This window comes from Vigna angularis, chromosome 8 (genome assembly GCF_016808095.1).
Source record: "Vigna angularis cultivar LongXiaoDou No.4 chromosome 8, ASM1680809v1, whole genome shotgun sequence".
NCBI lineage: Eukaryota > Viridiplantae > Streptophyta > Magnoliopsida > Fabales > Fabaceae > Vigna > Vigna angularis.
This window is the reverse complement of record NC_068977.1, coordinates 5,799,965-5,827,250: the sequence shown is the minus strand read 5'-3', so window position 1 is coordinate 5,827,250 and position 27,286 is coordinate 5,799,965. Positions and strand designations below refer to the sequence as shown.

Here is a 27,286-nt window from a genome sequence, read left to right as displayed (position 1 = left end):
ACATCATTTTCCTATTCCATTTTAGTTTCATAAAAAGACGAGCGTTCAGCCCCCTTCATAATGAGGACGAACGTTATCATGATACATAGAAGTTCTCGTTTCTGAAAGAAGGGAGACGAACGTCTTTCCAAGGACGGACGTCATGACCACTTGAATCAGTTAAATGAACTGATTCTAGAACGATTCAAATGATACTTAGAATAACTTAAGTTCAAGAACTTTAGATCGAATCCAAATGAATAAAGACATCGCAAGGCTTTTAGATATTGATACCGGATACGAATTTATAAAAGAGACTAACCGCCAGTCAATGACCGAACGCGGTAATAGTTATTTATTAATTATTTGGACGAACGCTATTTACATACGTTTGGTAATCAAGTGTAAGGACGAGCGTTCGGTATAAGACCGAGCGCCACTCATGATGAACGCTTTGGGTCGAGACCCATCGCTGATGCGGAATATTAATAGAAATAGAAATTTATAATTTAATCATAGGGAAGAGAATTATTTAGGAATGACTAAGTATATAAAGTTGTATTTTTCCAAGCTTCTCAATTTCTCACATAACACTCAAAGCACCTACTTTTGGCCGAACGCTCAAACGTAAGACTAATATAAGAGGGCGTTCGTCCTAACTCAGTATTCTTTCCAAATGAAAGAATTCCGTTTTCAAGGGAAGTACTAAATACTGAACGATCAAAGACCGTTCGATAGCGAACGTGCATTATCATAGCATTTCATATTTAAAATCTCACTTACAGTAAACTCATTTTTCAGTATAAACCTTCATGCATTTAACTACTCATATCATAGCACATTTCATAAATTTCATATATCATCTCATCATCCAGATCATACACCAAAGATCAATAATACAGATTTCATACTTCATAAATTCACATACTCCATACAGCACAACACATACTCATGAATTAAATTTAATAAGCTTCCCTTACCTGGATCAGTAGTGAACGAACGTCCTAACGTGAAATTCTGGATTCGCCCAACTATCTCTTCTATCCTCAGACCACTCAACTCTTGCGAACTAAAAACCATTTCCAGAATCAAAATTTGATTCAGATAAAGAGAATGCATGTAACCAGATTTGGTTTTGCATGAAACCTAATAATGAACAGCTAAGGGACGAACTTACCAGATTCAAAACTTGAACTTGTTCGGTTTGACGGAAAGCTTAAGACGTCTGGATTACTTCTACGGTCTCTGAAATTGGATCGGAGAAGAAGAAAGTGAGTTAAGGTAGAGAGAAGATGGAGGTTCTAGAGAGAAGGTAGAGAATTTGGAAATCAAGAGTTTGGGGAAGAAGACGAAGCATGCAGAAGAGTGGGAAGACTGTTTTTTAGAAAATTAATTTCTCTCCCCACGTAGGACGAACGTCCATTCACCTGCTGCCACTTGGATTCCATTAACGTTTTCGAATGTTCCAAGGTGACACTTGGCAGTTGCATGCAGAGTGAGTGTGAGTGCGTTTTAATGGCACTGCACGTGTGGCGAGGGTGCATTAAATGGTGCTCAGAATGTGAGGGTTTGAGTGCGTTTCTTAATAAAAACCTGAACAGGATTTTTAAACAGTAATTACATGATTTGAAAGGTGAAAGTTGATTAAATTTTCGAGACCTTACACAATACAATAAAAATAACAACAAACCATGATCTGGTATGTCTCGACTTTTTTGTCCGAGATATCCTTACTTTATCTAAAAACATATCACCTTTGTATATTTTATAATTTGGATTCTTCCCTTAATAGACTGACTCTCTATATTAGAAATATAATATAGGAAGATTTAGATTATACAATGAACGTCATATTGACTCATTATTGCCTTGTCAAAACTGGCATGATGCGGACATTTCAGACCTGTCACTAGCCCCATATTTCCTGTTGAACGTAATGCAACAACAGTCTTAGACAGACAATTACGTTCTGCAGAATCAAAGGAATCTCCTTTAGCTTTGTATGTTGTTCATTGACAACAGGGTTCACACTAGTCACGAGACGAAGTAGCTTTTGTCTCCTTACTTTTATGGACAGTGTGATATTTGAAAACATTTTTTAAAAACATTTTAAACATTTTAACATGTTGATTGGTCCAAAATTATATCATCTTTTACACCTTTTAAGTATGAGAATATCCGAGCATTGGTTTCAAAATAATGTATACCAAGTCAGATGTCACTACTGATTTCCTATTGTCAGACATCCATTGATGCATTACAGCTGTGAACATTCAGAAAGACTCAACAATTATTGTTTCACTGGGGCCCACAACCCTCTTTCCATATTAGGATTTCATACTTTCATCATAGCATCCCTGCATGGAATCCCTGTGGTAAACTTCCATCTCAAATTACACACTTCCATTCACCATTTTGCAACTCCTATACCATGGCAGCAGAAATTGTTGGTGGTGCTCTTCTTTCTGCTTTTCTTCAGGTTGCATTCGACAAGTTGGCTTCTCCTAAATTTGTAGACTTCTTTCGTGGAAGAAAACTTGATGAGAAGCTGCTCGGCAATTTGAACATCATGCTGCACTCCATCAATTCTCTCGCTCAAGATGCAGAACAGAAGCAGTTCACTGATTCAAACGTTAAAGCATGTCTTTTTTCTGTCAAAGAGACTGTCTTTGATGCAGAAGATCTCTTGGGTGAAATAGATTATGAACTCACCAGATGCCAAGTGGAAGCTGAATCCGAACCTCAAACCTTTACTCACAAGGTATCAAATTTCTTCACCTCTACTTTCAGTTCATTTAACAAGAAAATTGAATCAGAGATGAAAGAAATCCTTGAAAAACTAGAATCTGGGTTTTTCACCAAATTAGACACAATATTACTAAAATAGGCAAATTCAACCGAAATTACAAAAATAGAGAAGTCGTGGAATCCAAACGACTTCAATTGAAAAAGTCGTGTCCCCCTTGCACGACTTCACAATGTGTATTTGTACAGTGTTGAAGTTGTGCACCCTAAAAACAACTTCTGGGTTCTGTAATTGATTACAGAGTGTAGTTATCGTGACACCCCTGCACGACTTTAATTCAGTAGGCCAAAAACACACTGGTAATCGATTACGACACTTCTGTAATTGATTACCAGTGTGTTATTTGTGCAAGAACCACTCTGGTAAGCTATTACAAGGTTGTTGTAATCGATTACCAGTGTGTTTTTTGTAGGTTTTTGAAAATTTGGAAGTTAATTAAGTGTATTGATATGAATTTGTGTAAGCACACATTGTTGTTGATTACATTGTGATGTATTGTTATGTATTGGAAGAGTTTTTTAATTTATGTAAATCATAAGACAAAATTGTAAGACAAAATCATAAGATAAAATCATAAATGAAAATTGTAGTATTTTATTGAATGAAAAATGCATTACAAAAGGAAGAAGCTTAAATTAAAAGAAAAGGACACTACAAATTCAAAGGCATCTAGGAAGATGATCCACCATGTGGATCAAAATGACGACGCAGATAGTCAATGTCGTGCTCCACATGCTCAACTCGAGCATCAATAGTATCGAAGCGGTCACCCATGTTCAGCTCCAATTGTTCAAATCTTGCATTGATGCTTTCATTGAGTGTATTGAAGCTGTCTCCAACAAATGTTCGGAGATCGTTTATCCCCCTCAAGACGTCATGAAGTGAACTTGTTTGTTGTTGAAGACGTGGTTGTGGTTGTAGTTGAGGAGGTGGTTGATTTTGATGTTGATGTGGAGGAGGAGAATTTCTATGAACCCATCTGTTGTCAGCATTTTGGGTTAATCCAAATGATTGTATCACTCCTCCTGATATTGTGCAATGCCTACTAGGTGGGACAGATATTTCATCCTCTAGTGGAACTTCAAAATGTTCTAGGATGCGGGTGACCAACGTTGGATATGGTAAAGGAGCACCTGGCCTCAAAGCCTTCTTCATCCTATGTCGGATGAGATGGGTCCAGTTTATCTGCTTTGTCGTCATTATTATCCACATTATCAGAAGATCTTCCTCGGTTGCCTGTGCAAAGTTAGAAACACGTGGAAACAAAACACGACATATAGTATAATGTAATACTCTAGCCTCAGCTGTCATATTGTCGGCTAGAATTCTAGTGGTAGGAGGATTGTGTGGCAAACAAATTAATTGTCTGACAACGTATATATTGTATTCATTGGCCCAATTCTCAAATAATTTTCCCTCAAACTTCAACCCAACAGAGGGAAGGTTGGCTATGGAAGCAAAAATGCTGAGTTTGATAATAATTTGCACATTGTTCACCTCAGTTTTCATTGTTCCATTTTCACAAATTTTGAGGTTACTATAAAACACACGTACCAAATCAGAATTATAAGGCGCAACATCACAGCAAAATTCATCCAATCCCAAATTTTTTAGCATTCCAAAAAATTCAAAATTACGACTTTCAAAATATTCGTCATTTAGGCATTTTGGCTCAATGATTTGACGGTCTTTATATAGTGAGAAATACCTTTGGGCTACTGCAGGAGTTGAAAATTGAAGATTTTGGTGTGGAGCAGTCGGTGACGGTGGTGATGAGGGCGAGGGTGAGTTTTTTGTGGGTGAAGGTTGACGGCGGCGACGTTCCCCAGCTGTAGAAAATGATCCCCTTAGTCTTTGCCTCTTTGAAGATTCCGCCATTTCAAATTCCATTCGGTGCAAATTGAAGAGAATTGAAAGGGGAGTTGAAAAATGGTGTTTTGAAGTGAAAATTGTGGAAGAAAAGTTGATTGTTGAGGTTGGAGAGGAGGGAAAACCGTGGGGAGGCGATGCTACTAGAGTGAGAGGGGTTTGAGTTCGTCAGGAGAGAGAAAAAGGTGAATATATAGGCTAGGTTTGGGCTTGTAATCATTACGAGGTTTCTGTAATCGATTACCAGAGTCTCTGGTAATCGATTACACAAACCTTGTAATCGATTACCAGCGTCTCTGGTAATGGATTACAGGAAATCCTACCATCACTTACATGGTGTAACTGGTAATCGATTACAAGCTTTCTGTAAGCGATTACCAGTGTGTGGAGGATCAAATTTTGATTTATTCTTTGCTTTAGAATTCATTGAATGCATGATATTTTAAAATTGATTTATGTATAAAGTTGTTTTGACACGATGTGCAATAATAACGAAATAAATCTTATTCATTAATTAAGATACCATAGACAAATTACATAATTATAAATAAAGATCGCAACCAATCTATCTATATCCTCCAGTCCCACACGTTGGTCTTCGTCGTTGTCGTTGTCCTCGCCTTTGTTGTTGTTGTTGTAGTGTGGGACTCTGCATGTGTTGGTCTTCATCTGTGGGATGAGTTTCATTGGACTGCTGAAGGTTTTAGGAATCATATGTCGGTCGATACACGTTATGTAACGATGAAGATGGTGGAGTCGTTGTCGAGGTTCCAAAATAATTGGAAGGACCTCCAATAAAAGATGATGGACCTCCACTGAACAGTGTTGAAGGTGGAAAGGCGAAATAAGAGGTCTCAACCCCAGGATATGTTGATGTCGGTGGCATGTGTTGTTGGAACCTTGAATTCATATGTGGATGTTGATAGTTGACATGGTCAGAGGCAGACCTTTGTGTATCATGATACGATGGTGATGCGCGGAATGCAGATGGCGATTGGAATTGTTGTTCGTGGTCCATGTCATACTGCCAAACACAATGTGTGATATGAAGAACACAATAGAATAAGACTTTCATAATTTAAATGGTGCGGATATTGTAGTACCTCTTCGTCGATTGAATCTTCTATGACAGCAATATAGCGGATTGTATGATTTATATACCATTGCATGTACTCCGATTCATCTCGCAAGTGACCATATTTTTGGAAAGGAATACAGGTGAATACACGATTATGCCGGTCATTCCATAATGCAATCCACTTTCCATGGTGTTCTTGCCAATTCCAATCAGCGCGTCCTCTAATATCCTATTTATGTTCGTCATCTAGATTCATCGGTGGATGGGGTATATTTTGGCGAAATCCAAATTGACGCATGACACGGTCTGATTGTTGGTATTCTACAACAGAGAAACATATTAGAGGCACAACTGCCCGACAAGTCGGGGCCACTTCGATTGGAATGATTTGAGGAAGGAGATCACGTCTGTACGGTGTCCATATAAACTGAAGTATTGAAGATATTAAAGATACTAGTAATTAAGCCAAAAATGGATAACATAATTTGTACAACAATATTAAGTTCAGAGGTGAAAAATACCTGTCTAGGTGATAGGTCGTCTAACTTTTGACGAAATTGTTTCACAGTTGTCATGTCATGATGTATTGACTGTGTTGTGCGACACCATCTTTTCACAAGTGGAAAAACTGCACCAGAAGATATGTCGTCTTCTGTGACTTCAAGTAATTGTGGTGAAATACATGTTATTCCTTCCCATGCCCAGCATTGTAACAAGATCATGCACCCTTCGATGTTCTCTTGGTCAGCCCTAGTGCCATGATCAAGCAGGAAAGCACTGCGGATCCCCAGCTATACTGTGAAACATTCTGCAGGTCTGCCAAAAGGGGAAGATACATCAAATGCACCATGCTTGCAGATTTGTCTGGCATCATGATGCTGCCAATTATCATCAACATATACGCTCTAGCGTATTGTTCAATAACTTGATCGGTGGCATCATGAGGTAAATGGCGAGAAGTGTTATTCAGCCAAGACAACTTTATTCTGTTACCCCTGACATTGTTCTCAGGAGGAACATCTCCTAGTAGTTGATGACAAAAAACTGTCAGAGGACCACTACTGATGCCAGTGACCACATGTCCTTCAATGGGAAGCCCTAGTTGTAATGCAACGTCTTCCAATGTTATACTACTTTCACCAAGAGGCAAGTGGAAAGTATGAGTCTCGACTCTCCACCTCTCAACCAAAGCAGTGACTAGGTGGTGATTTATTTCCATTGTTGATGCTTTCAAAATATGGATAAACCCTGCTGCCTGTAAAATATTCATGACTCTTTTATCAAGTTCGTTAACATGCTTTGTTATCCAAATTGCATGTCTTCGAGGGTAAATAACTCGTTCATTGCCTTCCCAAATTGACTTGACAATGTGTTTATCTTGTAGACGTAGAAGGGACATATCAACGGGAAGTTGACGGGTAGAAGCCATATTGAATTTTCTGGGATATGTAAGCAATGACAAAGGGTTAAGTGCTTTGGCTATTGGAACTCAATTGAAAAGGGTAGACGGTGGGAGAAATGAAATGACCCTCCACATATTTAACTACAACCATTGATGCCCAAAGAATCTTCAAAGTCACGTGGTTGAGGACATGGAAATTACAATTCAAACTTTGTAATGAGTGGTCTTCATCAAAGAATCTTCAAACCTGCAAATATTATAGGGAGGCATGTGATTGAATAGGAGGTTATAGGACGAATCTTGAATGTGAAATCTGCACCAAATTTAGGCATGCAAATGAATAGGAAAGTTGAATAGCATGACTAATGTTGGTGGTCAGAGGCTAAGGTGCAGAGTGCATGTGTAAAAGGTCATCACACCTACCACCTCATTTTAATGAATTGCAATAAACATTTTTTCCATAAAATAAAATGTAAAAACATGTAATAAATTTTAATAAATAAAATGTATTGAATGAATTTTATTGAATTGTAAAAATATTTTCCAATATTGAAGCATTTTATTAGAGTTAAAAAATAATTTTTTAAAATGTGAAAATTTTAGAAATAGGATTTTTTAAGAAAAAATGAAAAAAGGGAAGTTGTGGGAGGGGTCACGACTTCAATAGGTGAAGTCGTGTACCCCCTACAAGACTACACCTATTGAAGTCGTGCCCCCTCCCCACAACTTCCCTATTTTCATTTTTTTTTTAAATCCTAGTTCTAAAATTTTCCCATTTCAGATTTTAATTATTTCTAAACTATATTATTTTTATACATCTAAATACTACATTATTTAATTTTTAACAACAATAAAACAAATTATTCTCTCAATATCTATAAGTAATAAAAAAAATGTGTGATCAAAAGCTTATGATATCAGACCACACTGTTTATACGGAATGAAATAAATATAATACTATACATACGTTATAATTGCATGGAAGTCTATATACATATATGACAGTGATATATTATTGCTCAGTACTTCTATTTTAGACCGTAACACGCACTTATCAGTACTTCCTGTTTTATTAATTTACAACCAGTTAACAGTTATCAAAAGTAAACTTCCCGTCCCCACAACTTCTATATATATCTATATATCAGTCTTTAACAAATCCATCTTCGCATCCAAACTGCACGCCCAAGAGCTCTTCTTCTACTCCAATCTTACATATTCTCCCAAACATCTATAACATTATGGCATTAGGGAACTTTCCAGCATCTTCATCATCGCAATTCATCGACGAACAACCTTTGATATTAGATAACGTTGATGACTTCAAAATCGATGATGAATTAGACAACATACTTGAAGATGACAACAACGACGACCACATCACACAATCATCTGCACATGTCGTTATAGAGTTGAATGAACGTATGCAGTTCCAGTAAAAGGAAGAAACTATTGCTGCAATCAAACATTATCACATAACCAACGGTTACAAATACACCGTCGTTGAATCAAAGCCCAACATTTATGTTATTCGTTGTGTGGAATATCACAACGATTGTCAATGGCGTTTAAGGGCAGCTTATAACAAAGTCCGTAAATATTGGGAAATAAAAAATATAGACGGACAACATTCGTGTTTCTCAACAATACTATCTGAAGATCATTCAAATCTTGATAGTACTCACATTGCCGCGATCATATCAAATTCAATCCGGACAAACCCATCCATTCCAATCAAGAGTTTGATTGCAGATATTAAAGCTCGATTCGGATATTCTGTGTCATACAGAAAAGCTTGGATCGCTAAACAAAAGGCTCTTGCTATGGAGTTTGGAGACTGGGAGGACTCTTATAACAAAAGGCTTCCTTTAAAATGGAGTTGGTGCACTCAGCAATATTAGTCGTCATATGTCCATATCTTCTCCCTCCATCAAAAGCCTGAGACCATTTTTGTAATGGGATTTTATCTATCCAATCAACTTGTTGTGGGTATTGGTTTCTCAATGTAGCAAGTTTTGCCGTCACAGTTGGTTGCTTGACCTCGTAAGCTGTAATGATGTAATGAATAAATAAATTAAAGAATAATGTTAACAAAATTATAAAAGTAAAAATGTATGAAGAATGTTTGTAGTAGTACCTAAATTGATGAATTGTTTTTTGAGGTCATGATTTTTGAATCTGTTGTTGAAGTTGGATGCTAGATGACGTATGCAATAAACAAAGTTCAAACCATCTTCTTCCCAACCAACCTCTTATGATCTCAAGGCCGATAGGATACCCTTTCCTCTGTCAGTGATGATGCAAATATTTTGTTGATGGCAAACATGTTCTCGAAGTAGTTGAAAGAACCATATCAAGGACTCCTTTGTCTCACCTTCTACAATGGCAAAGGCCAATGGGAAAATATTTGTATTGCCATCTTGAGTTATGGCGGTGAGCAAAGTTCCATGATATTTACCCGTTAGAAATGTACCATCAACTTGGAGAATGGGTTTACAGTATTTGAATCCTTGTATGCAAGGATCGAAAGACCAGAAAACTCTTTCCATAATATAGCAATTATTGTTGGTTTGTCCATCAATCTGCACTGGAGAACTAGCGTATTGTAAAATTGTACTTGAGTTTGCTTCCTTGACGGCATGCAACCACCTCGGCATGTGGTTATAAGAGTCCTCCCAGTCTCCAAACTCCATAGCAAGAGCCTGTTGTTTAGCGATCCATGCTTTTTTGTATGACACAGAATATTCGAATCGACCTTTAATATCTGCAATAAAACTCTTGATTGGATTGGATTGGTTTGTCCGAATTGAATTAGATATGATCGCGGCAATGTGAGTACTATCAAGATTTGTATGATCTTCAGATAGTATTGTTGAGAAACACGAATGTTGTCCGTCTATATTTTTTATTTCCCAATATTTACGGACTTTGCTATAAGCTGCCCTTAAACGCCATTGACAACCGTTGTGATATTCCACACAACGAATAACATAAATGTTGGGCTTCGATTCAACGACGGTGTATTTGTAACCGTTGGTTATGTGATAATGTTTGATTGCAGCAATAGTTTCTTCCTTTGACTAGAACTGCATACGTTCATTCAACTATGTAACGACATGTGTAGATGATTGTGTGATGTGGTCATCGTTGTTGTCATCTTCAAGTATGTTGTCTAATTCATCATCGGTGTTGAAGTCATCAACGTTATCTAATATCAAAGGTTGTTCGTCGATGAATTGCGATGATGAAGATGCTAGAAAGTTCCCTGATGCCATAATGTTATAGATGTTTGGGAGAATATGTAAGATTGGAGTAGAAGAAGAGCTCTTGGGCGTGCAGTTTGGATGCGAAGATGGATTTGTTAAAGACTGATATATAGATATATATAGAAGTTGTGGGGAGGGGAAGGTTACTTTTGATAACTGTTAACTGGTTGTAAATTAATAAAATAGGAAGTACTGATAAGTGCGTGTTACGGTCTAAAATAGAAGTACTGAGCAATAATATAGCACTGTTATATATGTATATAGACTTCCATGCAATTATAACGTATGTATAGTATTATATTTATTTCATTCCGTATAAACAGTGTGGTCTAATATCATAAGCTTTTGATCACCTGTTTTTTTATTACTTATAGATTTTGAGAGAATAACTTGTTTTATTGTTGTTAAAAATTAAATAATGTAGTATTTAGATGTATAAAAATAATATAGTTTAGAAATAATTAAAATCTGAAATGGGAAAATTTTAGAACTAGGATTTAAAAAAAAATGAAAAAAGGGAAGTTGTGGGGAGGGGACACGACTTCAATAGGTGAAGTCTTGTAGGGGGTACACAACTTCACCTATTGAAGTCGTGACCCCTCCCCACAACTTCCTTTTTTTCATTTTTTAAAAAAAAATATTATTTCTAAAATTTTCACATTTTAAAAAATTATTTTTTAACTCTAATAAAATGCTTCAATATTGGAAAATATTTTTACAATTCAATAAAATTCATTCAATACATTTTATTTATTAAAATTCATTACATATTTTTACATTTTATTTTAGGGAAAAAATGTTTATTGCAATTCATTAAAATGAGGTGGTAGGTGTGATGACCTTCTACACATGCACTCTGCACCTTAGCCTCTGACCACCAACATTAGTCATGCTATTCAACTTTCCTATTCATTTGCATGCCTAAATTTGGTGCAGATTTCACATTCAAGATTCGTCCTATAACCTCCTATTCAATCACATGCCTCCCTTTAATATTTGCAAGTTTGAAGATTCTTTGATGAAGACCACTCATTACAAAGTTTGAATTGTAATTTCCATGTCCTCAACCATGTGACTTTGAAGATTCTTTGGGCATCAATGGTTGTAGTTAAATATGTGGAGGGTCATTTCATTTCTCCCACCGTCTACCCTTTTCAATTGTGAGTTCCAATAGCCAAAGCACTTAACCCTTTGTCATTGCTTACATATCCCAAAAAATTCAATATGGCTTCCGCCCGTCAACTTCCCGTTGATATGTCCCTTCTACGTCTACAAGATAAACATATTGTCAAGTCAATTTGGGAAGGCAATGAACGAGTTATTTGCCCTCGAAGACATGCAATTTGGATAGCAAAGCATGTTAACGAACTTAATGAAAGAGTCATGAATATTTTACAAGCAGCAGGGTTTATCCATATTTTGAAAGCATCAACAATGGAAATAAATCACCATCTAGTCACTGCTTTGGTTGAGATGTGGAGAGTCGAGACTCATACTTTCCACTTGCCTCTTGGTGAAAGTAGTATAACATTGGAAGGCGTTGCATTACAACTAGGGCTTCCCATTGAAGGACATGTGGTCACTGGCATCAGTAGTGGTCCTTTGACAGTTTTTTGTCATCAACTACTAGGAGATGTTCCTCCTGAGAACAATGTCAGGGGGAACAGAATAAAGTTGTCTTGGCTGAATAACACTTTTCGCCATTTACCTCATGATGCCACCGATGAGGTTATTGAACAATACGCTAGAGCGTTTATGTTGATGATAATTGGCAGCATCATGATGTCAGACACATCTGCAAGCATGATGCATTTGATGTATCTTCCCCTTTTGGTGGACCTACAGAATGTTTCACAGTATAGCTGGGGATCCGCAGTGCTTTCCTGCTTGTATCGTGCCCTTGATCATGGCACTAGGGCTGACCAAGAGAACATCGGAGGGTGCATGATCTTGTTACAATGCTGGGCATGGGAACGCATAACATGTATTTCACCACAATTACTTGAAGTCACAGAAGACGACATATCTTCTGGTGCAGTTTTTCCACTGGTGAAAAGATGGTGTCGCACAACACAGTCAATACATCATGACATGACAACTGTGAAACAATTTCGTCAAAAGTTAGACGACCTATCACCTAGACAGGTATTTTTCACCTCTGAACTTAATATTGTTGTACAAATTATTTTATCCATTTTTGGCTTAATTACTAGTATCTTTAATATCTTCAATACTTCAGTTTATATGGACACCGTACATACGTGATCTCCTTCCTCAAATCATTCCAGTCGAAGTGGCCCCGACTTGTCGGGCTGTTGTGCCTCTAATATGTTTCTCTGTTGTAGAATACCAACAATCAAACCGTGTCATGCGTCAATTTGGATTTCGCCAAAATATACCCCATCCACCGATGAATCTAGATGACGAACATAAACAGGATATGAAAGGACGCACTAATTGGAATTGGCAGGAACACCATGGACAGTGGATTGCATTATGGAATGACCGGCATAATCGTGTATTCAACGGTATTCCTTTCCAAAAATATGGTCACTTGCGAGATGAATCGGAGTACATGCAATGGTATATAAATCATATAATCCGCTATATTGTTATCATAGAAGATTCAACCGACGAAGAGGTACTACAATATTCGCACCATTTAAATTATGAAAGTCTTATTCTATTGCGTTCTTCATATCACACATTGTGTTTGGCAGTATGACATGGACCACGAACAACAATTCCAACCGCCATTTGCATTCCGCGCATCACCACCATATCATGATACACAAAGGTCTGCCTCTGACCATGTCAACTACCAACATCCACATATGAATTCAAGGTTCCAACAACACATGCCACCGACATCAACATATCCTGGGGTTGAGACCTCTTATTTCGCCTTTCCACCTTCAACACCGTTCAGTGGAGGTCCATCATCTTTTATTGGAGGTCCTTCCAATTGAAGGTCATGCTGTCACTGATATCAGTAGTGGTCCTCTAACATTTTTTTGTCAACAACTACTAGGAGATGTTCCTCCGGAGAACAGTGTCAGAGGCAACATAATTAAGTTGTCTTGGCCGAATAACACATTTCGCCATTTGCCTAATGATGCCACAGATCACGTTATTCAACAATACGCTAGAGTGCATATGTTGATGATAATTGACAGCATCATGATGCCTCTATTTCATGACGACGTTTAAATTGTTAACGATAAATTATACATTTTAGCAATGTTTGAATGAGTTGTTCGATTGTTGCTTATGTGACCTATCTGCACAATTACTTACTCGACTGACGAGACTAGTTCAACAGACCATGACGAGTAGCAAGCTCGGTCAATCGAAGCTCAGCCACACGAGCTCAATTGAACAACCTCCATGTGATTTTCATGAGCGTTCTAAACCTTAAGTTGTGAACCCCACGCATATACTTTTATTCAAACAACGCTGATTAATTAAATTAATTTCAACTCACATTGTGCATGACGACCAAGCTCTTATGGTCGAGCTCATGTGACTAAGTTCTTGTGGTTAAGTTCTTGTGGTTGAGCTTGTCTGGCCGAGCTTCGATTGGTCGAGCTTCGGTTGGGCGAGCTTCGGTTGGGCGAGCTTCGGTTGACCGAGCTTGCTACCACTAATCTTGTCATGGCCTCTATTGAATCGGTCTCGTTAAGCACGTAAGCAACTCACACTGTGTTGGCCTGACAACGCAAGAAAAAATTGAACACTTCATTCAAACACTATCAACATGTTGGCCTAACAACATGTTTATGAAGGACCATGGAGTTGAATTCTTTTAACTTTGATCTCAAGCTTAGCATTTTTGTTTCAAATACGTCTCAAAATTTGTTAAAACGCTACAATTAAGTCTTTTTTATTGATATTGTTAAAATCATTATCGACTACATGATTAGACATGCTTATTAGACAAGTAATGTAGATGTAGCACATGTTTTTTTTTCTTACATAGAATTTTGTTTGATAAAATTATTTAAAAAATGTGGGTGAAAGACCCATAAGACCCACCCACACCAAAAATCCTCTCTTCTTTCACTCACCATCACAATTATAACACTTTCCCTCTCCAAAATTTTTTTCGAGAACCTCATGCCCATTCACCTTCCATCTCTTCCTTTCCTCCAAATCATCATTCCTTCCACCAATTCCTCTTTTTATGCAAAATAGAACACAAGATAAAATTTAATCTATAAAAAAGCACATAGATAAAAAACTAGAGAGATGAACAATAATAAAATTTCTACAATAACATCATGTCCATTAATTTCCTCTATCACATCACAAATTCATCTTTCAAGCCATCAACGTTACACATCTTCCCACCAGTTCCCCATCATAGCCCCTAGCGTTCCTTCTTCTCAACCTGACCACTAACCTTTTTCCCTTAAATGATTCTTAGAAGTCTCACATCGATTAGCGATAAGACCAATTTATAATATATAAGTGAGGTGCAAACATCATCTTACAAGTCGATTTTGTAAGGTTGAATTAGTCTTTAACCCACCTTCTAATAATCACCAACCTTCGCTTCACCCAAATTCTAAAGAAAAAATAGAACAAAAAAAAAAGAAAAAGGAAACCTCCGCTTCACCCAAATTCTAAAGAAAAAATAGAACAAAAAAAAGAAAAAGGAAAGAGAGGGGCAAGTTAAAGATAAAATCGCCTATACGCCAAAAAACTTTTATGTTTTGAAGTTTAATTAAATAACATTAAAACATGTTGATAATCAGAAAATAACTTAAAGTGAAAACACAAGATTTTGGAGCCTAAACCCCAAACAAAAACAACTTAAAACCAGAATCTCCAAGCATAGAAAAACATAGGAAAACACTTAGGTCTTAGGAAATAGAAAAACATTTAGGCTAAAACAGCTAGACACATGGTTAAACGATATTCTGCATAAAGAGTTCAAGAGAGATTGAGTTAAACACTTAATACTTATAGTACCAGAAATAGGAATTCAGCTTCTCTCGAAAACAAAATAGGTCGAAACAATGTCTCTAACAAAATATATTAAAAGACATAATTATTAAATGCAAGAAAGCTTAAGCAAGTTAAATGTTATTTGTCTAAAAAAGACAAAAGTTAAAGAAGCATTTACTTGACTAAACGATGTCACGAGCTTAACAAGTACCTCATCTTATGATGAAGTAGATATCTACGCTTAATATCTTTAAAGAAAATAACTTAATTGTAAAATGTTACCTAACGATAATAAATCAAAAGCATTTTGTTGTTCTGAGCAACCATTAAATGACATTAAATGTTCAACAGTCAAAAACAACAAAAGTGATAAGAAAAGACGTATCTAATGCATGCACAATTTACTCTAATTTTGCAGATAAGCTATTCTACACCCATCCACAGTGCTACATCAAATATCAAAAAGTGGACGTTAGAGACAAGGAGATATTCACAAAATGTTCTTCACTTGAAGCAAAGTCTAAAAATATCATACAACTTACTTCAAGCAAAGAACTGAAAAAGCATGCCTGCTTTGACAAGAGTGGTGCTAATACTCATTTATAATTGTGTGAAGATTATAGTTGAACTCTCTACGGAGGAGACGAGATGTTGCTCAATTGAAGCGAACTAGTATAAAATCTCTTGTGCAATTATCTCTTCTCTTACCTAAATGATCTTTTTGTGAAAACTTGTAGTTGCGCTTTATTTACAAACACAAGAATCTTCCAAGTTAAACGATTTATTTCACAAAGGAAGTTCTTAATAGTTGTAGTATATATAATCTGAATAGCATGCTGAAAGTAGTTATTGCGAAATCCTATTAAGTCAAGCCTACGATTATTTAAAAGAAGATTTCAAGAGCTCGATAAAGAGTTATATCAGAAGGATTGCCAAAAGTTTTTCATTAACACTATTCAACTCTCCCTTCTAGTGTTTTTTAGGTACTTCAAACATCGTGGTGGTGTCTCTACAAGGTTCATTGGAGAAAGCAAACCAATGGTGAGCCATGCGATTTGGAGAGTGGGAGGAAGTTATGCCCACACATTTCGCTAGCGGTACCAACAACACTCTAATCTATGAATGATGGTGGCGAAGATGTCTTCGATTGGTCATTGGTGACATCTACATGTGCAGTGCCCATCTCCATTAAGGGCAATCGATTAGACCCATTCATTAGGAAAAACAAACCCCTAACCTTAAAAGAGATAAAGTAGACACATAAACTATTGCAATTGCAGTATAATTTTAAAACCTTTGACATGTATCCGTCATACTTTATTATATCATCACTCTATTAACATTATGAATGAAAATCTATTAGAAAGGACACGATTAAAATATTTCAACGAATTTTGAAACATAATTGAAATAAAAAGTTAAGCGAAAACTACTTCAGAACTATCCATCCAAATTGGAAACTAAATAAATAATTAAACTTGAAAAAATATTGGAGGAAATTTTTTATTTAAAATATCCTTTCTAAAATAAAAGATACGTGTGAAATTTACTTTTATAAAAACACATTTGAACAAAAAATTTCTTAAAGACCATTAAAAAAAATAAAGCAAATAAAGCAATCTTTTACAAACTCAAATTTATACAAGTTAATTTTTTTAATCTATAAATACAATCTCTTATAAATATTAATTTTTAGTTTATAAAAATCTATTTACTTTTAAAGTGTAAAATGTCATTCAAATTTATTTGAATATATCTTTATTACCAGTTTTGTTAAGTTAGACATTCATTAGTAATATACTCCTACAATACTTGAAATACATAAAGCATTAGGGAGTTTAATATTAAGTCAACGTCACTCGAATATACATATTATTTTAATTCAAATTTTTAAGTGAAATAATTTTAGTTTTTTTCTTGTTTTAATATAGTTCTCAAATCCATTTTAGTTTTTAGGTTGGAGGTTTCTTTTACTAAATTGAATTATTTAAGTTTAAAATTAACTACTAATAAAATCAATAACTAATTTACAATAATTACAAAATAAATTAAGTTAGTAGTTAATTAATTAATCTCTTTGAAGCTAAAATATAACTCAGAACTAAGATCGCAATGTTGATTTAATCCACTAATTCAACATAATTAACTAAAAATTGATTTTAGTTTTATGAAACCAAATTATAAAAAAATTAGAATATATTTGATAAATTTCTCTAATAAAAAAGATAGAAGATCACTTGAGTTTTTACTTAAGTTAAAATTAACTTATCTATAAACTACTTTGTGTATTTTATTTTGTACATATATTTTCTAATTTTCTAATATTTCTTTTACTTAATTATAATTTGTTTCTAGTTTTTTTTTTGTAAAATCCACAATTTACATATTCAATCTCTTTTCCATAATTTTAGTCTCTTATTTATATGTTTTGTAATATTTAGATTCTTTAATTTTTAAGAATATGTAACTTTGGTCAATTTTTAATTAAATTATCTATTGTTTTTGGTTAATTCGGGCATAACAAAGTATGATTGACAGAAAAACTCATTTTCTTTACATAATTGAATATAGTAACAACTACAAAATTAAAGCCAATAGCTTTTATGAAACTAAAAACTGAACAGATTTACATATTTATAAAAATTTAGATACAAAATTGAGTGAAAAGAATTTTGGTAACTAAAATTATAAATAATTGAAAATTAGAAAATTAAAATTATAAAAAAAATTACAGATATACTATAACATAAAAAAAAATTACAATTAAACCTATTGACTTATTATATCCAAACTAAATTTATAAAAAAAAAATAAAAATTTCTCTTATTCTTTTTAATAAGATTGAGGACGTTTACAAAATGTGTCGGTTTTCCGTTGGAAACGTGTGGGTCCACAAAACAAGAACAATCTCCACCATCGTAGCATAAAGAAGCACCGCGGATTCAGAATCATAATCAATCTCGCTGCTTCCCATTTCCTAATTGCACGATCACAAACCGAGAGAGAGTGAAAATGTCGTTCTTTTCAAGGGGCCACCACGGCGGCTACGAAGGCCACGGGGACAAGGTCGACGACTTCGACGAGTACGATCCCACCCCCTACGGCGGCGGCTACGACATCTCCCTCATCTACGGCCGTCCTGTCCCTCCCTCCGAAGAGACATGCTACCCCATTGGAAACTCTTCCTCCGCCGACGACAGCTTTGACTACGATCGCCCTCAATACAGTTCCAACGCTGAACCCTCTGCTTATGGAGACGAAGCCCTCGTCACTGAGTATAGCAGCTACTCTCGCCCCAAACCTAGGCCTGCACCTGCAGGCTTCAACCCCGCCGCTGGATCCGGGTATGGCGGATCCGGGTATGGCAGGAAGCAGGAATCTGAATACGGGTCATCCGGGTACGGCGGGAGAAAGGAGGAAGCAGAATATGGGTCTGGGTATGGTGGGAGAAAGGAGGAATCTGGATATGGGACAGGTTATGGAGGGAGAAAGGAGGAATCTGGATATGGGACTGGTTATGGAGGGAGAAAGGAGGAATCAGAATATGGGTCTGGTTATGGAGGGAGAAAGGAGGAATCTGAATATGGATCTGGTTATGGAGGAAGAAAAGAGGAATCTGAATATGGGACTGGGTATGGTAGGAAGCAGGAGTCAGATTTTGGATCCGGGTATGGTGGTAGGAAACAAGAAGGTGAATATGGGTCGGGATATGGTGGAAGAAAGGAGGAGTCTGAATATGGATCTGGGTATGGTGGGAGAAAGGAGGAATCTAACTATGGATCCGGTTATGGAGGAAGCAGGCCAGAATCTGAATACGGGTCGGGATATGGTGGCAGGAAGGAAGAATCTGCATATGGGTCTGGTTATGGTGGAAGGAAGGAGGAATCAGAATATGGATCCGGGTATGGTGGAAGGAAGGAGGAATCAGAATATGGATCCGGGTATGGTGGAAGGAAGGAGGAGACTGAATATGGATCCGGGGGTGGAAGGAGGCAAGAATCTGAATATGGATCCGGGTATGGTGGAAGAACGGAGGGGAGTGAATATGGATCTGGGTATGGTGGAAGGAAGAGTAGTGGGTACGGGGAAGAGCAGCAGCAGGACAGTGGGTATGGTTATGGAGGGAGGAGTGAGTATGATGAGAAACCTAGCTATGGGAGCCAAGGAGGTGTTGAGTATGGTTATGGGCGTCCACCTCAGGAGGAGGGATACCGGAAGCCTAGCTATGAGAAGCGTGATGATAATGATGATGAGGCCTATGGACGCAAGAAATATGTAAGTACTACTGCCTCCTGCATTCCTTCAACTAATGAGTTTATGTAGTCTGTGATTTGTAGTGTACAGGGATTTTACTTTGCTATCTAATCACAAATGATCATATACGGTGATAAGATTACTGATTACTTCCTTAGAAGGCATAATTAAAGTGATTTCTGATTAGTTCATAGTTATACTGGTAGTGTACTGAAATTAAAATCACTAATTGGTAACTTGGTGTTCTTTAATAAAGATGTTTTTTTTTGCCGTTGCAAGCAATACTCGAATTATGTGCATGGTTCATATCTTATATTGTTTGTGCATTGTAATGGTGTAATTGATTGAACTAATTGATATGTAGTATTATTATGTAAATTTTAATTTCTTGTCATATATCTTCTATTTTCTTACCACTTGTTATAATTGGAGTTTCCTTATGTCTATTTGGTGTTGTTCTTTTGTTAGAATTGGAGTTTCAGTTAGTAACACCTATTTTAACCTTCAACACAAATCTTTATTACGTGAATTACAGAAATAAAACTTTAATTCTGATTAGAAAACAACATAGAAACTATATAGGAACTGTATCGAAGTTTTTTCCTTTATGGTATATGATACAATGTGTACATTGCTAGTTTCATGGATTTGGTTTTGCTAAAGTTTGGTTTGCTTCATTGTACCGTTCCAAAACCTTGTATTCGTGTTCAGAGTTAGTTGCATTGTTTCTTCTTGTACATGATTCAGTGGATTACTTTCATGCGTTTTCATGCGTTGTTATAAATATAGATCATTGGTGTTGCGTTTTAATAGATCAAGAATCCTTTTGAACTTACTTTCTAATGAATGCATGATAAGGATCAAGGGTGCTAAGGCTGACCTGAAACATGTGTAATCAAATATCAGTTAACATGTTACATTTTTCATATAAAACTAGACTAGCTTAGCATTTCCTAGACTTCAGTTTACACATTTTTTTTGTTCAATGGCTACAGTAATTTGTTTTATGGCCCGACTCCAAAAAATTAACTATTTTCTTTTCTCCAAACAACTTTTCACCCTCAACAGTTTTATTTTAATCAATTTCATGTTGGAAAATGGTGATGGGTGTAATCGGTTGAATTTGATAGCAGATGGAATGGGATAAAATTGCTATATCATTATTTGAGTACATAATGATGGAATAGAGGAAACTTCCCATTCCTTTTTGTTTGGAAGTTCTAGAGGAATTGAATGTATTCGTGGAAGATTTAATACTATATAAATTATTAAATGAATATGGTCACTGAGTATGCACAAAAAAGCTATACACTGGAAAAAGCTTATATAGATAGATTACAAAATTGACTCTCAAAAAGTAAGTTTTGTGCTTCCTACTGAAATTTGATAACTGAACATGATATGTTTAATATAGTCACTGAGTATGCACAAAAAAGATGGAGAGATTACAAATTGAGACTCAAAATGTAAGTTTTGTGCTTCCTACTGAAATTTGATAACTGAACATGATATGTTTAATAGGTTTTGCAATCAATAAAGATTGCTTCTTCTGTCCCATCCCCCTGTAAGATGTATGTAATAGGTTTTGCAAGCAGAACGATTATATGTTTGAATGCTAGTTGGCGGAGTAGGTGCTTTTACTACCTAAACCAACAAATTGTTCTTACGTTGCGACCCAGAATTTGGGAATGTGTATTGCAATTTCCATAGTCATGTTTCCAATTTTTATCCAAACATAATAAAATGCTGCCCTGTAGTTGTGAATGTTATATCTGTGTGCATAAAGCATTTCTATTGAAGTTGGTATCCATTTGCTGATATTTTCCTATCATTGCAGGGTGATGACTCGGATGATGATGATAGGAAGAAGCATCACCACAAGCATCACCATCATCACAATAGTTATGCCGATGAGTAATCAAAATGCCAGTGGTTGCTGTTTGAAAGTCACCCCATAATTACCTACTAAATAAAGGGTTGACACCATTATACCTTCCTGCGTGTTTAGACTATTACTATGATGTCTTGAGCTTTAAGCACTGTTGGTCTAAACTAAATGTGAGGTCATTGGCTTTTGTGTGATAATAGTATCCCTAATGTTCGAGTTTGTGTGTTAATGTATTTTCACTTTCCAAAGTTTGAATGCATTTGGCCGTCCTGCAACATCATTTATCTTCCTAATAGAATATATTAAATATAATTTGAATTCATAACTGAAACAATTACATCAATGTTCAAATTAATTTCAACAAAATCTGAAACAAATAATGTAAATTAAATTTTAAAGTAACATTAAACATCGGTTTGGAAATGCATTAGTAGGAGGGACAAGAAATAAAATCAAATTTATATAAGAGATGCATGAACATGATAACATAGCAATGGTGTTTCATTTGAATATAAATAATTCCCGCTTCTACCTTTCGTGTTTTGAAGGAGTTACTGATGGGCTTTCATAATAAAAAAATAAAATTCAATCATTCCAATTACAAATTAAAGGGTCTGTAGAGAAAGATAACTATTATTCAGAAGTTAATACAAATACATTTAGCATGACTTGCAATGGGCAGATATTCCTAATTACCATGAAATGAAGTGTAAAAAAATTGAAAGATATAATAATCATACACTTGGATACACAAGGAACAACCAGAGAACAGGAAATTAAATAAAAAAAATAGAAGCAAAGTGAACAAACTTCGTGCTATGAATTTAGAGGAGCTTCTTCCTCTCAAAGAATGTCTTCAAATGCCATATTTGCAGACCAGCCACAGACAAGCAAACCGCAATCGAAAGGAAACTTAAAGTAAACAACTTGGTGTTAGTTGCCTTGTTAAGATCTTGCATCTCTTCCTCCCTACATAAGACACATGGATAAAAACAGGTCAGCAAAATGCACTAAAAAACACTTCTAGAATGAATGCAAACTCTAATGCTGCAGTATTTGCATGACCACGAAAAGCCAAACCATCCAAAACTTAACGTAAAAAATAGAAGTTTGTCATCAGTTATATACCCAACTACTTGATCCTAGGCATCTCATTCTTAGGAAAACCATACAGAACAACATGTTAGCAAAGAAGTTATTTTTAGTGGAGGCATAACAGAGAACAAGTTTCTGACCCACTCCAGCTATTAAATTATTGGAAAACACAATATAGTTGATGGAAGAGAATAATGAAGGTTATCAAACATGGAAGAAAAAGTAATGCCATAAACTATCCACATTTCTTTCTCCATATTTATTGATTAGGTCCAGGGATTTCATCCCTATCTTTATCTGACTCAGGAACAAACAAATTAATTGTGTAGTGACCATTCTTTAATGTAAAGAGAATATAAACAGTTGATGCAAGGCTTAGATTAACCATAGATATATTCCAGATAGTACATGGACAGGTTGGGAGGAATACGTGGCTGCACAGAAAAAGATTCCAGTTTCTTCTAACGGAACAGATAAATCATTTATCTTCCATTTAAGCAAAATTATGAATGAATTAAGCAAATCATCTTCTCCATCAAAAGATCACATGGAACCATTATATACTAATTCAAGAGATTAGTTAGTTAGCCGAAGTCATTGCAATAATACCTTTCTCGAAGATAAAACATTTCATCATGGATTGATAAGACAGTATCATATAGCTTCTTCAACTCAAATTCCATTACCTAGACAAAAGGGGGAAAACCACATCAATAAACAAACAAAGACCAAAACATACAAAGACCAAAAACACCTAGATCTTTAAAACAGAAACCCCTATCCCTATAACTTACAAATGTTAAGAAATTAGGATGGCGTTCATAATCATATGACTACCTTGTGTACGCTCACATAAAATTTAGTAGCAACTAAACATGGAACATTTACAATGAAAGACAATTGAACAATGATATAATAAATGTTCATAATTGGGGGATTTGACATCTTAAGCAAGAAAGATGCACACCAAAACGTAAAGAATGGGTGAGCTACACAGTCATGGTTAAAATAAACATATGGATCCAAAGCAGTAGTGTAAAGCTAAATCTGGGTTACTGGTACATCCTTTCTCAGACAGTTTTATGCTAGTTCCTTGATTTCTCTATAAGTACAAGAACTAGAATTTCAGAAAATTCCATGAACTGAGATTTTTAAATTGATATATTCCGTTATTTCATGAAGGACCTATTATGACGTTATAGTGTGTGTTCCCTAGGCTACTGCAAGATACAAACTGCAGAGCAGTTTTCAGTAGCAGTCATTCCCAAAATAGCAGGTTTTCATGCACTACAGTGGCAGTCTTGTGATAGGATTTTAAAACCCATTTTGGGGCTTAAACAATTTTGTTTGGGGCGGGGGTAGGGGAATTGTGATTCTACCCCATTTTCTAATTAATTTTGATTTAGAAACCCTTCTTCATCAGTTCTTTACTCAAAAAGTTTCCTGAGTTGACATTTGTTCCTTCACACTTTCAAGGTCTATGTTCTTTTTATTCTTTCTGTGAGAGTACGCTGTTCAGCTCCTTTTTCCTTCTTTCTTTGGCATCATTCCTATGCTCTTGTTGCTACCAGATTGAGGGTGATTCTATGTAAAACTTCTTTTAGTTTTGAAAAAATACACAAGTTTTCCTTTATACTGCCACAGTTTTCAAGGGTGGCCATTTCATGCTGTTACCCTTGATTGATAGTTATGATTTCGTCATAGAAAAACTAGATTGATAAAATAGGTTAGACTAATTTTTCACATATAAGGGAAAACACTACGATATTGTAACTATATATTATACAGTATCATATTCCAAATACAATAGAAAGATAGAAGCATAGCATTAGTTAATAATCCTGCGGGTGTCCAAAACCATGACAAGAGCACACAATAACTTCTGAGTGCATTACTTCACTGTGCAAGTTGGCTATATATATCTGCTGTGGCATAAAAAGAGCACGCTAAAACTTCTCTTAGCCAGTAAATTCACTAAACGGGCCACCAAACCTAAATTTTCAGGGGGAAAAGAATTAATAGAGCAAGATTTCTCAATTGTTTCGTACAAAGCTTAGCAGAATTACATTGTTGTTCAGTATAAAAAACATTTGACAAAGTTTACATTGCAGAAACCTGCCTATTGCCTAATTCAACCCTCCTCAATATTCAGGTTTGGTACTGCGACACAGGGGTTTCTCAAAAAAGAAAAAACACAGAAAGAGTTAAAATGATATAATAATGATTAAAAAAAAACTATCTATCACATACACGCGAGCAAATGCAAGTTATGGAAATGTGATAAAACTACTTACTTCAACCTGCCCTTTCTTGGCAATCTTGGACCAGTCTTTGGCAGCAACCCCAGTTCTCCACTCAAATTCAACAGTCACCATTGGTGGCGCATCCTTCTCATCCGGAAGCCAAAAGCAAGTCGTGTAGTCACCAGCTTCAGATGCAGTAAATGCATAATTACCAGAATCCACATGATCCCCAAAGTGATACATGTTCCCATGAGGCGATGACACCTGGAAAAACACACACATCCAAAATCTCAGTCAAACCCACGTTGATAACAAAACCACAGGACCCCATTGTCCCTCCCAACAATCACACCACATTCCAAATTCAGAAACCCAAACCACAAAGCAAATCACAAACAACCAGGAGACATTCTACAGCTGACCCATTTAAGATTCGAGGCTTTACTTTTCATTCAGAAAGTACGAGGTTTTATAAAACAGTTAAAAACCGCGATTTTAATTGCAAAGCCTAGGTATTTTGGGTGCCCGCAACTGCAATTGTGGTCCTATTAGCTACATTTGGCTTTGCGAGTTATAACATTGGGAGAGTTCATTTTTCACTGTGAAAGAAAGGGTTTGACAGTGATTGAATCACGAAGTTACCTTGACAATGATCTTGTGGGAATCGGAGTTTGGGTAACCTTCGGAAGGGTTGACGACACTGTACTTTCCCACACTCATCGCACTGGCCTTAATATCCTCTGAAATGCACTTGGTGTGACCCAAATGAAGCTCGAACTGCATCGAATACGCGAGGCTAAAGGTCAATGCCAGGGTGAGAAGTGCGAGGGGACCAACCGAATTGAACATTGCTGCCATGGGGTGTTCCCAATTTGGGATCTGATCTGTAGATTAGGATTTGAAAGGGAACGAAGAAGGATGGCCAAAACGGCACCTCGCAGAGTGAACTCAAAACGGAGCGAGATATGCAAAAAGTAACCACCGGGGCTTTTGGTTGTTAAGGAACATAACAGATGAAACATACTTACAAATGTTTTATTTATATTGTGAGAATCTGTTACTAATTTCCTTTTTCATTCAACTAACTAATACACTTTTACAACATAAATAAAACATTTATAAAAATAAATACGTTTTTACGTTCCTTAACAACAAACAAAGATAAAAAAGGTTATTATTGTGACTTGAATATATAAATTAAAAATATAACTATTTATTAATGTTGACAAATTTTGAAGAGAATTAATATATATATAGGGGTTTGTTAACGTACGTCTGTTTTTCAGTTGGTACGTTTTAGCAATATATACTGGTTTAGTAGACAAAAATGTTTTTCAGTTGGTACGTTTTAGCAATGTATACTGGTTTAGTAGACAAAAATATCTTTATATATCATGGATTCTAAGTTATAAGTAAGGGTATTTTAATAATTTTCATTCTCAAAACTAAAAAAAAAAGAAACCCCCGAAATCCTTACACACCTCTCTCATTCCTCTCAATCCTTTCTCTTTCATTATAGTCCCAATTGAAAAAATCAAAAACACTTGCAGTTAAACAATCTTACAAAAAAATGATTTCATAATGAGTTTTCATCTTATAACTTTTGTCTTATGTAATTTTATCCAATTTTTACAAATATAAAGGAATTGGTAATTGACTTGGAAAAAATCAGAAATACTCGTTGTTAAACAATTTCTTACAAAAAATGATTTTATAATGAGTTTTTATTTTATAATTTTTGTCTTATCTAACTTTATCTAATTTTCACAAGCATAATGACATCAAAGGAATTGGTAATTGGCCTGGAAAAAATCAGAAACACTCATTGTTAAACAATTTCTTACAAAAAATGACTTTATAATGAGTTTTCATTTTATAATTTTTGTCGTATATAATTTTATCTAATTTTCACAAGCATAATGACATCCAAAAGAATTGGTAATTGGTCTGGAGGGTTTTTTTAGAGATGATGATTCAACATATGCAGATGATGAAATTAGAGAGGTTAGTGAAGATGGTGAAATTGAAGAGATCTTGAACCTTTGCCTGAAGGTGAATATGTTAATGACTCAACTCTTTACAAAGACAAATTGTTTAAAGGCAAATGTTTCTGATTTTTTTTTTTAAGTTTTGAGAATGAAAATTATTAAAATACCTTTAACCTTAAAACTTATAATCCATGATATATAAGGGTATTTTTGTCTACTAAAATCCGGTACACATTGTTAAAATGTACCAACTGAAAAACAGACATACGCACGTTAACAAACCCCATATATATATATATATATATATATATATATATATATATATATATATATATATATATATATATATATATATATATATATATATATATATATATATATATATATATATATATATATATATATATATATATATACACCGAAATCACGAGACAACTAATAAAAATTTATTTATATAAATATAAAGAA

At 35.4% G+C, this 27,286-nt stretch overlaps 3 protein-coding genes across 4 annotated transcripts; 2 read left to right on the top strand and 1 right to left on the bottom strand.

The window, feature by feature from the left end:
- The first annotated feature begins 2,293 nt into the window (after positions 1 to 2,293).
- On the top strand, positions 2,294 to 16,631 carry LOC108345359 (putative disease resistance RPP13-like protein 1). Of its 2 annotated transcripts, none has more exons than XM_052866710.1 (2): positions 2,294 to 2,740; positions 16,324 to 16,631. In XM_052866710.1, exons 1-2 carry the CDS (start codon positions 2,411 to 2,413, stop codon positions 16,393 to 16,395), a joined length of 402 nt encoding a protein of 133 aa, XP_052722670.1. In that variant the 5' UTR covers positions 2,294 to 2,410; the 3' UTR covers positions 16,396 to 16,631. The 2 variants fall into 2 exon arrangements, with proteins under 2 accessions (XP_052722670.1, XP_017439446.1); XM_017583957.2 differs by lacking the exon at positions 16,324 to 16,631 and adding an exon at positions 15,769 to 16,201 and having other exon boundaries at positions 2,304 to 2,740.
- Positions 16,632 to 18,215: 1,584 nt separating this feature from the next.
- On the top strand, positions 18,216 to 21,769 carry LOC108345941 (uncharacterized protein At5g39570). The gene is made up of 2 exons (XM_017584806.2): positions 18,216 to 19,625; positions 21,442 to 21,769. The coding sequence occupies exons 1-2, from the start codon at positions 18,363 to 18,365 to the stop codon at positions 21,520 to 21,522; spliced, it is 1,344 nt and encodes a 447-aa protein (XP_017440295.1). The 5' UTR covers positions 18,216 to 18,362; the 3' UTR covers positions 21,523 to 21,769.
- A 294-nt stretch (positions 21,770 to 22,063) lies between these two features.
- LOC108344896 (transmembrane emp24 domain-containing protein p24delta7) lies at positions 22,064 to 25,851 on the bottom strand. The gene is made up of 4 exons (XM_017583429.2): positions 25,473 to 25,851; positions 24,882 to 25,094; positions 23,197 to 23,273; positions 22,064 to 22,461 (listed from the first exon to the last, which is right to left on the bottom strand). The coding sequence occupies exons 1-4, from the start codon at positions 25,686 to 25,688 to the stop codon at positions 22,317 to 22,319; spliced, it is 651 nt and encodes a 216-aa protein (XP_017438918.1). The 5' UTR covers positions 25,689 to 25,851; the 3' UTR covers positions 22,064 to 22,316.
- Positions 25,852 to 27,286: the final 1,435 nt, after the last annotated feature.